At 44.6% G+C, this 14446-nt stretch overlaps 2 protein-coding genes across 4 annotated transcripts; one reads left to right on the top strand and one right to left on the bottom strand.

The window, feature by feature from the left end:
* Positions 1-4594: 4594 nt before the first annotated feature.
* LOC142568308 (uncharacterized) lies at positions 4595-8259 on the top strand. The gene is made up of 3 exons (XM_075678303.1): positions 4595-4880; positions 5421-5494; positions 6104-8259. Exons 1-3 carry the CDS (start codon positions 4605-4607, stop codon positions 7197-7199), a joined length of 1446 nt encoding a protein of 481 aa, XP_075534418.1. The 5' UTR covers positions 4595-4604; the 3' UTR covers positions 7200-8259.
* Positions 7994-12250, bottom strand: LOC142568309 (uncharacterized). Of its 3 annotated transcripts, XM_075678306.1 has the most exons (5): positions 11927-12250; positions 11717-11845; positions 11310-11405; positions 10682-10741; positions 7994-10624 (listed from the first exon to the last, which is right to left on the bottom strand). In XM_075678306.1, the coding sequence occupies exons 3-5, from the start codon at positions 11361-11363 to the stop codon at positions 10565-10567; spliced, it is 174 nt and encodes a 57-aa protein (XP_075534421.1). In that variant the 5' UTR covers positions 11364-11405; positions 11717-11845; positions 11927-12250; the 3' UTR covers positions 7994-10564. The 3 variants fall into 3 exon arrangements, with proteins under 3 accessions (XP_075534421.1, XP_075534420.1, XP_075534419.1); XM_075678305.1 differs by having other exon boundaries at positions 7994-10741; XM_075678304.1 differs by lacking the exon at positions 11927-12250 and having other exon boundaries at positions 11717-11919.
* Positions 12251-14446: the final 2196 nt, after the last annotated feature.

Below are 14446 nucleotides of genomic sequence, written 5' to 3'. Positions count from 1 at the left end.
GAAACATTCGAATTCACGACTCCCAAAGAAAGCAGAGGCAGTCATTTCCACCGGAAAGGTGCTGTTGACTTTTTTTACAATTGTCAGGGGCAATTACTGATAGAATTTGCTAAATCTTGAGAGACTATCAATTCTTTCCCATATTGTGAAACGTGGGATCGGCTACGTGTTGCCATCAAGAACAAAAAACGTGGAAAATTGACTAATGGGGTCATCTTGTTCCGCGACAATGCCTGTCCCCACGTCGCTGTTGTGGTTAATATAAAACTGGCGAATTCACGTGGGGAACGCTGCAATATCCGCCATGCAGCTCAGACCTGTCGGCTTGCGACTTCCACATTTTGGGGCAACTGAAAATAAACAGCTCAAAGGAACCAGATTCTTCTCAGACGATGACGTGAAAGAGTCAGTTGCAGACTTTTTGTAGCAGCAACCCAAGGAGTTATAATTATGAGACTGCAATCACGCGACTCGTTACAAACGTCTAGTTGCTCATGTAGACTACTTATAAAGTACTCCGTTTGTCATATATTCGCATTGAATCACTTTCATTTGACTCGCCCTCGTATATTTTGCTGAACTCCTGCTTTTTATATGTGCTCTTTGTTGCGACTATAATTTCGGTGCAATTACTCGCGATACAGGACCGGTGACGGCTGCTCCTGCGTAATACATTGGACTAAATGACAGCGTCATTGAGATGTTTCACTGGCCGTTGCATGCGTGCAAGAATGTAAACAAGGTTCTTGAATGACGAAATTTCATTAACAAATTTGTCCTCAACTTGTTCATTTCATAGGCTTTACATTTTTCATATCAGCGGCATGCAATGCTTTGGTGGTTTCGAACAGATATAGGTGTAAAGTTCGTGTGATAGTTTCTTTACTTATTAAATAGACAAAAACATGGAAGCATTGATATCGGTTACTTTGGGTACAATTTGTGGCACATAAGAGTACATTCTTTTATAAAAAAGCAACTAATTATTTTACTTGTTTTGACAGTGCGTAGCGTTCAAGAATTCGTTTGCAGCATCTTTGGCAATGCATGGCAATGCAATTATTATTCATGTATTTGATCCCTCGACAAATAGTTTAAGAGGAAGCTTTAGCTCGGGCCCAACTCCGACGCTATCTATTCAGATACATATAAAACGCAGGATCGCTTTTTTAAAAGCTATCCAAGAAACCCTTGGATCGCTTTTAATGAAATTCGTTTCATTTGAGATAGAAAGTTGAATTCTAGTGTCTGTTGGAAGCGGAATAGCTTTAGCTCGGGCCCAACTCCGACGCTATCTATTCAGATACATATAAAACGCAGGATCGCTTTTTTAAAAGCTATCCAAGAAACCCTTGGATCGCTTTTAATGAAATTCGTTTCATTTGAGATAGAAAGTTGAATTCTAGTGTCTGTTGGAAGCGGAATTTCGATTTAGGGCCTGAATTTTCTTTAAAATATTTTGAAAATTCTAAATTTCGAAAAAAAAATAGAAGCACGATGTTTACAATCTAATAGCTCTGCATCAAGAACACATATCGCGGTTCTGTAAACTACATCAACTATAACAGTCAAAGCGGACAAATTTGGTATGTCAGTTTGTATCTTACGTGAATTGGTTACGTTGTGTACAATGGTTCTGCAAAAGCCGTATTTCCATAATACTAAATTTCTTGGGATTCATGTGTAACACATCAATTTTGTCCGCTGTATATGTACTATTAGGTGCAATTCACAGAATTGTGATATTTTTTATTGTTGAGTTTTAAAGGGCCCCTGGAACGGTTCGGACAAATTTTGTAGACGCGTAGGGTACAGCTTAAGTAGAACATTCGCACCACAATATAAGTGAAGCGTTACGTATTAATGGAGCAACAAGCGATAACAAGTTAGCCTCCTCCCTAGCCATGCTTTCCTCCTCAACTCTTTCGCCGAGCGATCGGGGCTAAGCTCCGCCTTCACTGGTTCTGCGCCACGATGCGACGTCACATCGTCCACTTCCGGTTGTTTTGGAGCCCGCCCGCGAGAAACCTCTCCGCTAGCCGCTTGGCCGTCGACCCCAAGCGAGAGCTATCGAAGCAGCGTGCGTTGCGAGCATTCTGTCGTAGCGCCGAACGTGTCTGGTAGTCCGGTAATCACACACTACCTGCATATTTCGACGGGACGGTGGAGGCATAAACTCAATCTGATGAAGGAACTTTAATGTAGACGTACGTGAGCTGCCTGATCGGTCTCCACGGTCCAGCCACCCGTTGGCGCAGAGCTTAACCAGCCAAAGAAAGAGCTAATATTGCTCTAACCAAGTATAACACATTTTAAACATTTACAAAAACAACGTGTTAACGATTACACTCCCGCGAAAATTTTACACCAGCAGCAAAGAATACATTCTGTTGCTGCTACTGTGTGTGGTTGAGCTCTATGCCACCAGGTAGCTGCACCGTGCAGACCATTCACATTTGCGCTTCTGTTCATCCCCTGAAACGACACGCAAGGGGACACGGCCAGGCCCTGTCCCCTTGCGCTTGCGTTTACCCTAATACCGGACTCGCGTAATCTTCCGGTGTAAAGTGACGGCCGCAATCGCACAAATCCTGGCGCCGATCGGATAGCGGCAGTCCGCTGCGCTGCAGCCAGTCCACTCGTCTACTGGCTTGCAGAGGTACACGATGTCGCAGCTTGACATATTGCCAGTCGCTATGTTTGCAGTCCACAACGCAACAAAGTCGAATCATAGCGCTCGCGAAAATACAAACCAACACTGACGGCGGAGCTCTCCTCAAAGACGGAGCACGTTGTAACACAAGCAGACGACACTTGCCGTGTGCCGGAAGTGCTTAAGTGTACTGAAAGATTGTACTTGTGCATTCTCTTTATATTACTTTCTTTTTATAAAAACAAATTAACTAACATTCCAACTATTACGAACATCATTTATTTACCATAAAGTTGGAAAAAATATCGATCACGCGCACTGGTCAGCCAATCGGATAGCTCGCCCCACTGGCGTCATATGGGTGATTTCGGTCATATGGGTAGGGGCGGCTTAAAATTCCGCCGAGCAGTGTGCTGCGATCGGCAGCGGTGTGCATTTTTAAAACCTTATAATAAATTACACGCTTTACGCGGAGCACTTAGATGTGTCAATTAATGATCAGAAGGACCTACTCTGACGACTCGGTACGTTTGTAGAAAATCGTCCAAATCGTTTCAGGGTCCCTTTAACCTTGATAGTTTCATTTTCTGAAAATTTGCGTTTTTTGCCAATTTTCAATAAAGAATTGACAATCTAAATGAAAAATTTGAAACAGTCACTAGAATTTAAGCTTTTCTTTTAAATGCAACAAACCTCGTCAAATTTGGTGCAGTGGTTGCCGAGAGAAACGAATTCTCCTTCTGCATGTATTTTGATAAGAGCACCCGAACTAAAGCTTCCTCATGAGGAGGAGGCCGAACTACAACGTGAGCCCCCCCTCCCCCTGAACAAAATTTCTGGCTACGCCACTGGTTACCACGGAACAGGAAGTTTCAGGAAGAGGGCTCAGAAAGGGGGAGATGAATGAATGGGAAGGCTTGAGTGTGAAATCAAGTCGAGGGCAAGTGGTGGTCCGAAGGGCCGAAATGTTGTGATGGAGGCGATTCCATTTCCCATTTACCATGCGCATGGACAAAACGACTTTGCCGTCGCGCCAAGAACAAATAAGTGAAAGGTATGTCCGTCAGCTCGCGTCTGATTGGGGAAACGCTGACTACATTTGTGCTTGTTTGAAGAAAGAATTTTGCTGGCCGCACTGGCGATGGCTGACACCTGAGCACTGGCCAGAAAGGGGGATGATGCAATGAAGAGGGAACAGAATTAGAGAACGCACAGAGGTGGGAGCAAAGAAGTACAGAGAGCCATGTATTTACAATAATTAAAGTGCATATATAGTGAAAATTAGGGCAATTTACTCGGACATTTCGCCTCCCACGCAGCGGACACACCGCCTAGTGGCCAATGAAGAAAGTCTATTCGAAGAGGCGCGAAAGTGTGCTTAAAGGTGTGGAATTGAACAGTGAGCAAGCTGAAGACTATGAACGATGAATTATGGACAAGACATCTTGTAAGTCACTATTGCAGTATCTATATGAAACGGGCCTGCATATGCTTGTATTTAGTTTCAAACTGACATTGTCGCGTGGCAACCCAACCGAATAATAATAATAATAGGAAGAAGAAAAAGAGGCCCAAGCCTATGGGTTACTGTATCTAGTAAGACTTCAGAAATTTTCGTGGGCATTATCTTCGTTCAAGGCCGGTGTCGAGGCGTTTTCGAAGTAAACACAGAAGTTCATCCGCATCGCTGTTCCCCCCAGGTGCGTATGCCTATGACAAGCACATAGCGATTACGGGAGCGGAGATAAGGAAAAAAAAAAAAGATCCATTCCACTCTGAAGGTGAATGACCAGCGAAACTGTTTAGCGGATGACACAGAGGTGACCCAGAATACTGAACAAAGGTGCGAAAACATTTATTCTCCTAACCTGTGGTCATCGTGGCGATATTCGCACTTTCCAGCGACTATAGGGGGCGCGGAGAACGTTTCAATATGGCGGGGATAGAGGTGATGGAGCCGACACGAAAGCGTGCGCGTCTACAGGTGCAGGCGGCTCACGGGCCTCTAGTATCTCTAAGCGCGATCCTTGATCTTGCAAAGGAAACGCAGAGATGTGTTGTAGAAGGAGAGGCTGCGTTTAACGCTGGCCATATAATATGCTGCGGTATACGAGCGACGACAAGCGCGGCTGTCGAGGTCGAGTCACTATGCCTGCAGACAAGCGCCGTGAGAGGCCCCCCGCATACTATAAAAGTTCAAGTCTGCAATGAAACCGGCGCCGTAAAGGTCAGTATTTCACCTTACGTTTTTTTTAAAGATATACGTGATGTACGAGAATTGACACCAAGCAGTTAATTGGTGGCGCTCGGATGTAAACAAAGCGCAGTACCCCTCATGCCGCTGCATAATATAAACGTTGTGTGCATTGATGACGTTATGTGCATTCATGGCTCCCTGCAATGGCTTATTTGTGGAATGCTTGTTAAAAATGCCAGGTAACACGGAAACATTTCAGTAGTGCCGATTTAGAAGCTATGAGCGAGACAATGAGGTGTGCCAGCGCGCCCCGTTTCCAGCATGATTAGCGTTTTCGCGTGCTGTACGGCGATTTCGCCAAAGTGCAACGCGTTAAATGCAATTATTTTTTTACTTACTTCTCGGGCTTAAACGCGCAATTTCGTCGTTCTAGTGTCATAAAAGCACCAATGTGTTGTTTTCGGCTTCCAGAATTCAATGTGCATGTGGGAGCCTACGCATTTGCCCTGTAAATAATTAGCGCGGTTTTAAGGTCGTTTGCGTGCTTAACATTGGTTTGATTGTTTTCAGGGAGAATGCACGTGCAAGGCCGGTCTCTCTGGTCAATGCAAACATTTGTTTGCCACTTTGATATATTTGAACAGGTAAAACTTTATACATCATGTGTTTATTTATTTTCATTAGTTGGCTTGCCTGTAATGTGCATCAAGTGACAGTGAATATGTTTACCTTATGTCGAACTAAGAGCCACATTGTAAAAGGCGAACATAGAAGTCAGTGGCAATGATGCCTTTTCAATGCCATCTGGGGCTTGTTGTTGCACTAGGAACAGAGTTTCAAGAACATGCACACAGCAATCAATTGAGTATGTGTTGCTTCAGTCACTTCAGGTGGGCACAGGCTGTATTAATAACCACAGAATGCCCAGAAATGTTTTAAACGTTCTGGGCTTTTTTATTTGTTTACTGTAGGATTTTGATTCTGAATCTGCTGTAAAATATTGTTGATGTAACTTACTAACACGGAAACAAAGGATGAAACAAAATGGAACCAATGTACACAAGCGCTAACTCAAAACTGAAATGGTTCCCGTCTGTCTCATTTTTTTTTCCGCACTACCAAGTTGCATCATAGAATTCCAACTAGCCCCATCGCGACACTGTTAGGAAACATTTTCTTGAATCATATGAAAGATGCAGAAAAAAGCCAATACACAGAGTATTTCAGCAAGGTATGTTTATTTTGATGTACAGGACAAGTGCCACTTCCCTGGATGCATTGTCATGCACGGATGTGCAACAACAGTGGGGACGTGCCAGTGCCGCCAGCATCTACAAACCAAGGCCAATTAGTTTGTTTTGCCACGTCGAGCAGCTTCAACCAATAAGTGTCCCTGAAGATGTTCAAGCCCTGATTAGGAAAGAACTTATCGATGCAGTACCAAATTCTGCACTGGCAAAACACAAAACTCGTGCAAGAAAGTCAATCCCTTTCACTAGCAATTTGAACATAGTCCGCGCCATCGACACAATTTTCACACAAGGTTGCTACTTGAGAGAGCACACAAAATTTTCATTTTTTGAATCGGTGCTAGATGGTGAAAAAACAGTACTGAAAAGGTTTACTCTTGAACATCTCAATGAAAATGAAAAGAGTTTCTATCTTCAAAATGTGTGCCTCTCCTATGCCAAAGCTAGGGAAATATGCCGCGAGACAACTGATCAGTCATCCACTCTGTGGCACAGCGAAAGAAAAAAAAGAATTACTGGAAGCATCTGCAGAGAACTCTACACGTTTGAAGAAAGAGGTACACGCAGTTGGGAAGCAAAGCTGGACAGGCTGTACTGCAGGGAGCCTTTCAAGGGAAATGAAGCCACAATGTATGGAAAAGACAACGAGCCTCTTGCACTTGAAGAGTACGAGAAGACTCATAACGAAAGCGTGAGCAAGCTGGGACTCGTCGTCATTCCAGATGTTCCTTGGCTTGGCTACAGCCCGGATGGAATAAGTGAGCAGAGGGGAACGAACATCTTGCTGGAAGTGAAGTGTCCTGTTCTAGGCAAGCACTCTAGCATACAAGACCTTGTAAATGCTAAGAAGCTGGCATTTATTGTGTGTGATGGAGAAAATTATGCATTGAGACGTGCTCACAAGTATTATTCCCAGGTTCAACTGGGCATGCTCCTCCTTAACATGAATCTGTGTCATTTTATAGTATATTCGAAAGTTGAGAGCCTTGTCATTCATGTGCCGAGAGACACCGAGCATATTCAGGCACTTGTAGACAGGCTGCAGTATGTCTACTTCAAAAGGGTACTACCTAAGCTTGTGCAGATTAGCAAGGCTTGAAAGTATGTTGGTGTTCATAGGTTTTTTTCGTTGTTGATCACTTCCATTCAGTGGGAGGGGGGATACTTAGAAGAAAAGCTATTCAGTACTTTGTAATATTTACGAATTGCAATATATTAAAAAATTAAATTATGGGGTTTTACGTGTCAAAACCACTTTCTGATTACGAGGCACGCCGTAGTGGAGGACTCCGGAAATTTCAACCACCTGGGGTTCTTTAACGTGCACGAAAATCTAAGTACACGGGTGCTTTCGCATTTCGCTTCCATCGAAATGCGGCCGCCGTGAATTGCAATATATGTAGCAGCAATTAAGCAATTGTTAATTATATTTACTGTTCAATGTCTGCTAAGGAAAGTATAGCAAATTGTGAGAACTGAAATGGCAAGAGTTTTTGAAGCATCGAAGAAGCAAAATGAGGAGTTCAAGTTTGGTTCTAGGTTTTGCAGCATATGCATAAATGGCCAGCTGCAAATTTTGCTTGTATTCTGTCATTTAGTGCTTTTGGATGTCTAGTCATGGAGTTTCATTTTTTACTCTACAACCTGTGATGTTTTCTCTGCAAATGACACCTTTACAAGTGTCTACAGTGCACATGTTGCAAAAAAGAGAAGAAAGCTGTTGATCCTTTTTTTAAGCAACTATTTATTTTGCATTCTTCGAAAAGCTAGTCACACAGCAGCTCATAATTCCTGAAGAGCTTGTTTGCAGTCACTCTAAAGTACTTGAGCGAATACAAGTAGTTTTTTACTTGAAAATTAGTGCTTCTGTGTTTATAACTGGTCCTTTGTACCTGATATACTTGGCTGCTTTTTTTTTTTACTTGTCAGTACACGTATCACACCTATAAACATACCACAATAAACATTCCTCCTGTAAATGTGTGTCTGCGTTTTGCTATGTGATATTCAATATTTACTATTTGTTAGAAAATGTTGATATTCGCCCTCCTCTCAACTTTCATATGTCTCTTAACTGAATGTGTACACATCACTTCCATTTGTATAGGTTGTCTGCAAATAAATGTATGCCACATGCGAGGCTCTCGCATGCTCGTATATTTGCCACCTGCTCTCGGTTCACATTCTTCACGTCTTTGTGGTTGCAATGCCCACAAGTTCACAGCTGTACTTAGTCACACATTGCAATGTACACGACAAAGTGATGAAAAAATAAAAAAAAAATAACCATCACGCCTATTTGACCCAACAGCGCATACTATAGACAGTATGTATAATTGAACAGCTGATGATGTCGCACAAATTAAGTGGAAAATACACCAAAAGAGATTGTTCTGTTAAAGTAACATTAACATTCGCCAGTTTGTGTTCCGTTAACCATAGCAATATGTGTCTGATCAACACTGATAGGTTAGTGAGGGCTAGGATTCACCTCAATTTGAACAGGGAAAGATTAAAATTGGTCAAGAAGAAACAAGCCAATCTAGATGCAGTAAGGGTAAAAGCAGACCAATTCAGGCTGGTAGTTGCAAACAAATATGCAGCCTTAGAACAGAGATGAAGATGACATAGAGCTAATGAATGAAACCGTTACGAGGATGGCTTCAGAGGCAGCAATTGAAGTGGGAGGCAAGGCACCAAGGCAACCAGTAGGCAAGCTCTCCCAAGTAACAAAGGACCTAATAAAGAAGCGACAAAGAATGAAAGTGTCCAACTCAAGAGATAAGATAGAATTTGCGAAACTGTCAAAACTGATCAACAAGGCGAAAATAATTGATTCGAAATTATAACGCGATAAAGACTGAAAAAAGCCGTAAAAGATGGACGCAGCATGAAATCGGTGAAGGAAGCTTGGCGTAGGTCAAACCAAGATGTATGCACTAAAAGATAAGCAGGGTAATGGCACCAGCAATCTCGAAGTTATAGTAAAAGCAGCAAAAGAATACAAATGGGTTGGAGCACATGCCAGATCCTGGCTGGAAGCTTACCATTATCATTAAAAAGAAAGGTATACAATCAGCGCATTCTACCGGTGCTAACATATGGGCAGAAACGTGAAGACTGACAAAGAAGCTTGCGAACAAGTTGAGGAACGCGCAAAGAGCGATGGAACGAAGAATGTTAGGCATATAGTTAAGAGACAGGAAGATAGTGGTGTGGATCAGAGAGCAAACAAAGATACCGAATATACTTATTGACATTATTAGAAAAATTTGAGCTGGGCACATCATGTAATGCGTAGGTTAGAAAACCGGTAGACCATTAGGGTTGCAGAATGGGTGCGAAGAGAAAGGAAGCTCAGTCGAGTACGGGAGAAGTATAGCTGGGGTGATGAAATTAAGAAATTCGCAGGCACTAGTTGAAATCGGCTGGCACAGGACAGGGATAATTGAAAAGTCGCAGGGATAGACCTTCGTCCTGCAGTGGACATAAAATAGGATTGCAATGATGAGGATGAATTGTGTCAGCTTTGCAAGCGTGCTTACTGAAATTTATCATCAGCCAGTATTGGTGCGCACAAGTTAGTTAGCCCACACGCAACTGTGAACAGCTCATTGATATAAGGCAGCATTTCCCAGGACAGAGTTGAGTTGAAGAGCTTAAATATTTTAACTCGTTGTATTGCTCGTTCTACATGAACCCGTGCCCTAGCAATATCAGCTGTCCTAAGGGCATCATTGCGGTCAAACTGGCAGTCCTTTTTAGCAAAAGGTGGCCGAATTACGCCAATTGCACGGGCAGTGCACAAGTCATCAATGAAAAAACCCCTATCGACCATAATGTCATCTGTGAATGACTCGAACTTCTCCAGTATTGCACACTCAGCTGTAATGGCTTTGTCTGAGGCTCGTCCACCAAATGCTTCACTGATGAATGTTATTGTGCCAGCTGGACTTACACATATGAGAAATTTTACAGTGTAAGTCGACTTGTATTGTGAATATGTCAGTAGCTGACATTTCACACAGCGAGATCTTTCAACTGGGATTTCTGTGCAATCTACAACACCTCGCACTCTCGGATACTGTTTAAAGTGCGAAGGCATATTGTTTAAAATTTCCTCCTTTGAAGGCCACTCAATGGCAGCTTTCAGCACTGCAGCAGCAAGAGGCAGTGTGTGCACAAAATATCTGTGTATGGACGAAATGCTGCATTGAAAAAGTACACTGAGACAGGAAAATGACATAGCCTGTTTCAGAACTATGAACACCAAAATAACTCTGTCCCTCACAGAAGCTTCCATCCTATTTGCCGCCTCATACTTCTCTACGAGTGAAACAATCTTGTTTAGAAGTGCATGAGAAGGTACGCCAGTCAAAGTGTTTAGGTGAGCATCAGAAAGAAGCACGTCCGAAATCCTAAATTTTTGTGTGAAGTCCAGTGAGTTCACTTGAACGGATTTGTTTAGCTCAGGTGTGTGGCCCAGCTCTTGAAGTTCAACAAGTGCCCTTGCAGCGTCTCGTTCTGTAACGCAAGAAAAAATTTAGAGCGAAATTGGTACAGTTTTAAGCAAAAAGTTACCTGCTGTTGTTCGTGAGCAAGAGCTTGAAAGGGGGGGAAGCCAATCCTGCACAGGTGGGTCTGCAATACAATGATGGTGAACTAAATCCTTCATAAAACCATGTGAAGTGTCCTACAACACGGTGTATTCAGTCCTACGGCAAAATAAAACAAGATGCATTGCACTGGCTTGCCTTTGCTCTAAAATTCAAGAGCAGAGAGAGAAAGTATCAGATGCGAAAGGCGGGGAGGTTGGCAGGGAGGTTACCTGGAAGGTAAACATCCACTTTGCTAACCTGGTGCACAGGTGAAAGGGTAAGGGGGGTGCCGAAATATTACAAAGAAAAGCACAAAAAGTGAGAAAGATCATAGAAAAAAACACATTCACACACACAGAACACTATTGCATCAGAGTCACTCCAGTAGGTTACTTGCCTAAGGTGACATTAGAAAAGCCTTAGTCTCTTAATAGTAGAACGTGTATTTATCTAGGTGCCCAAAATCTTTCGGCGATACCACTCTCGATATATTGCCCTTTGCAGTTGCACAACCGGACTCGCCTTGTTTGGTGAAACGGCAAACTTAAACATGCGGTAACGCCTATGCATCATCAAAACTTGGGTGCGAAGGTCGGAAAAAAAATTCTCACCATTGTATTCACTTTCTTCCAAATTATCAGGAAGCTCGCATGCGCAATCTTCATTAATGACGACTTCAGATACGTCGTCCTGTTGGCCCTCGTTTCCTGCAACATTGTTAGGTCAATAGAAGAGATGCTTTAAGACCAAGCAAAACAAATACAAGATCACAAACGCTTGCGCAGTACCTCCGATCGGTACACAACTTTCACTACAGCCAAAAAAAGTAGCGAACGCCTTGCACATTGACCGCCTGTTTGATTTTCACACAGAACGACTAAGAACAGATGCAGAATACGTTCGCTAGTGTGAAATGCTCACTACGCAGCGTCAGGCACCGTCGAGGAATATTTACCGAAACAGCGCGAGTGCAGGCAGAACATTTAATAAACGGTGACACTTGCGTACTTAAACTTACCTTGAGAATCTGTGGGGGGCTTTCTTCGGGGAACCCTAGGCCTCACACTTGCTTCGTGGGAGCGCATAGGGATCTTTTGCGAAGGCACGGCGTTTCTTTTCAGCCGCTTTCGTAAGGGCTTCAACCCGTCTTTAAGGCAAAATTTCACAATCAGCTCACCACAAGAATAAAATGAAATCATTGAGAGCATCGCAACAGTCAATTACTCACCAAGGTGGCCCCAAAAGAAGTCGTCTTTGTTAAAATGATCGCTACATACGACCATTTCTTCGCTCACTTGCTTCCCGATGCGGAGCTTGATCGCCCACAACTTCCTCCGTTTTTTATCTTTTGGAAAGTGGTGCAGGCTCACTTTTCCGGAAATTGCACGATTTGTGCATTGCGGCACACTGCACATGCGGTTGCTCTTCGCTCGTCGACTGTTTTCTTCCATAACGAAGAGCACAAGTACGCCAACGCAGCTGCAGAAACCGCGTGAGCGAGAAATCCATCACCCCCTCCCGGCTTCCGAAAAGATCCGCGCGGCGGCGCTAGCGTTTCTGGAAAGCGCGAATAGGTACGCATACATATTCGCGTATCACCTCTGTTATAAACGTGTCCCTCGCGTAAGAACATGAATGGCTCATACCCCGTAAACGCGGCCTCCCCATTACGACGACAGAAGGGAAGTGAAATTCTACGCTGGAATGATGAGCGGCAACAGAGCCAGCTGTGGAAAACGACGACGCTCGAGCAATTGCTGATGATGATAGTTTTTTCACAACGGAGCCAACCGTGGAAGACGACGAACGCGAGAGCAGTGGCGCACTAGCGCGTTTGCGCGGTTGTCGCCGAGAATTTTTTAACAGGTTGTCCTTTTTGAAAAAGTTGTACAAAACATTTTTTTTTCAAAAACATCTGTTCTTACTCTTGTGCCTGGGACCTCTTTGGATTCCACCTGTGACAAAAATGGTAGTTCAAGGGCAAGTTACCGAGCCCACAGAGGTATGTGCCATTGAGCTTGGAACCTTTCTGCACTATCATCAGGATCGGTTCACATGATGATCTGTTTTTGTCATCATCTCGGGGGGGGGGGGGCATTTTCTTCCAGATCCTAGCCGTAGACAGCTTGTGTGTGTGTGTGTGACAACTTTATTCATTATGCTGCAATTTATGGCCTGGGTCTAGGCCGCGTCGGGGGTAGCCTCCCGGGCTTGCTGGATGGCCCAAAGTTAGTACTGAAGATCTGAGCTAGTCAGTGCGGCTCTCCACCGCGCCTTGTTAGATACGGGACCTTTTCCTGAGCCTACTTCGAGTTCACCAGACTACATCGAATCGCGTCACACCTAATTAAGCAGCGCAGAAGCACATCTACCACGTTCCCGAGGCGCGGCACGTCCAAACAAGTTGGCGTCCCCCACCTCGTGCGCCGCATGTGGAGCTATTCACTGTTTGACTCTTCCCGAAAGTGTAGCGAGAGCTTGGCACGGTTCCAGGTAACGTGGGTCCCGAGGAAAGCGCCTTTGCAGCTCTGAAAGGTCGCTCGAAGACAACCCGTCTCCCCCCATCCGCCTATTGTGACGGCGCTTGCAAGCCGCGAGGCAACGACGGCCTTAATGCACCGTGAAGCCCTGGGAGCAATCCCCCCCGCCGTCCGCCTTTGTGACGGCACTTGCAGACCAGGAAGGCAATACCGCATACAAGTAATCCCTCGGACAAATGGAGCCCAAGGAGCGACCCTCTGCGCCGGGTGTGACTTACATTCGCACGGGCGCCTACCATTGACCGAAAATGACGCCACCTGAGCGGGCTCGCCGATTGGCCGAACGGGACGTGACTTCGAGACACCGAAGGGGTAAAAAGCCAGAGACCGGGAGCAGCAAGGAAGCATTCCTTCATTCATGTCTTTCGAGCTTCTTGCCACGGGCCGCAGCGTCCGAGTTGCTGCCCGCCCGTAATGACTTTATGACTGTTAATTTCTTTGTACTCTCACTGTAAATAATGTACATAAACCTCCAGTTTTCATCTCAAAGTCCTCCTCAACCTCGGCCAACTCCCGCACCCAACGGCAAGGTCCAATACCTGGGGGACAGCAATTGGGATTGTCCTCCAGATCCAACAGCCTCTAGATAATCCGGGGGGACTGCAGTTCTGCTCTGAACTAGTTCACAATCCCAGAGTATATGCTGCTCTAGGGTGGCTCCTCTATCACATAATTTACATTTGGCATCGAGGTATAATTCCGGAAACATGCGGTTAAGATGTACCGGGTTCGTGTAAGTTCTGGTTTGAAGGCGCCTCCAGTCAACCGCCTGAGACCTGTTCAACTTTGGGCTAGGAGGTGAATATATACACTTCGACTTTCTATAGAATTGAGTAATGTCACCGAATGAGAAGCGTATATCGCTATCCTTCCGTTCCACATCCTCCTCGGTCAGAGCCTCCCCCTCTGATCGGGCGCTGTTAATGCGCCCTCGTGCAACACAATAGGCAGACTCGATAAGGTTGGGGGTGGTGGTGGGTTCGCACGCTGTATGGGCTGGGAACCAGATGATTTTCTTGTCGCCAAAGTCCTCGGATGATATGAGTTTGGCTTTACTGTTTAGAATTCTTGCAGCCTCAGCTGATATCCGTCCTCTGGCGTAATTTCGTACAGCCGATCGAGAGTCGCTAATTATGTATGTATATTTGGGAGATGCGATAGTCAGAGTGACCGCAACCTCCTTCGCAACCTCAGATACCCTGGTTTTG

The sequence above is a fragment of the Dermacentor variabilis genome, unplaced genomic scaffold, assembly GCF_050947875.1.
Source record: "Dermacentor variabilis isolate Ectoservices unplaced genomic scaffold, ASM5094787v1 scaffold_18, whole genome shotgun sequence".
Classification (NCBI taxonomy): domain Eukaryota; kingdom Metazoa; phylum Arthropoda; class Arachnida; order Ixodida; family Ixodidae; genus Dermacentor; species Dermacentor variabilis.
Note: the sequence above shows the minus strand (reverse complement) of the source record. Positions and strands in the feature narration are given on the sequence as shown.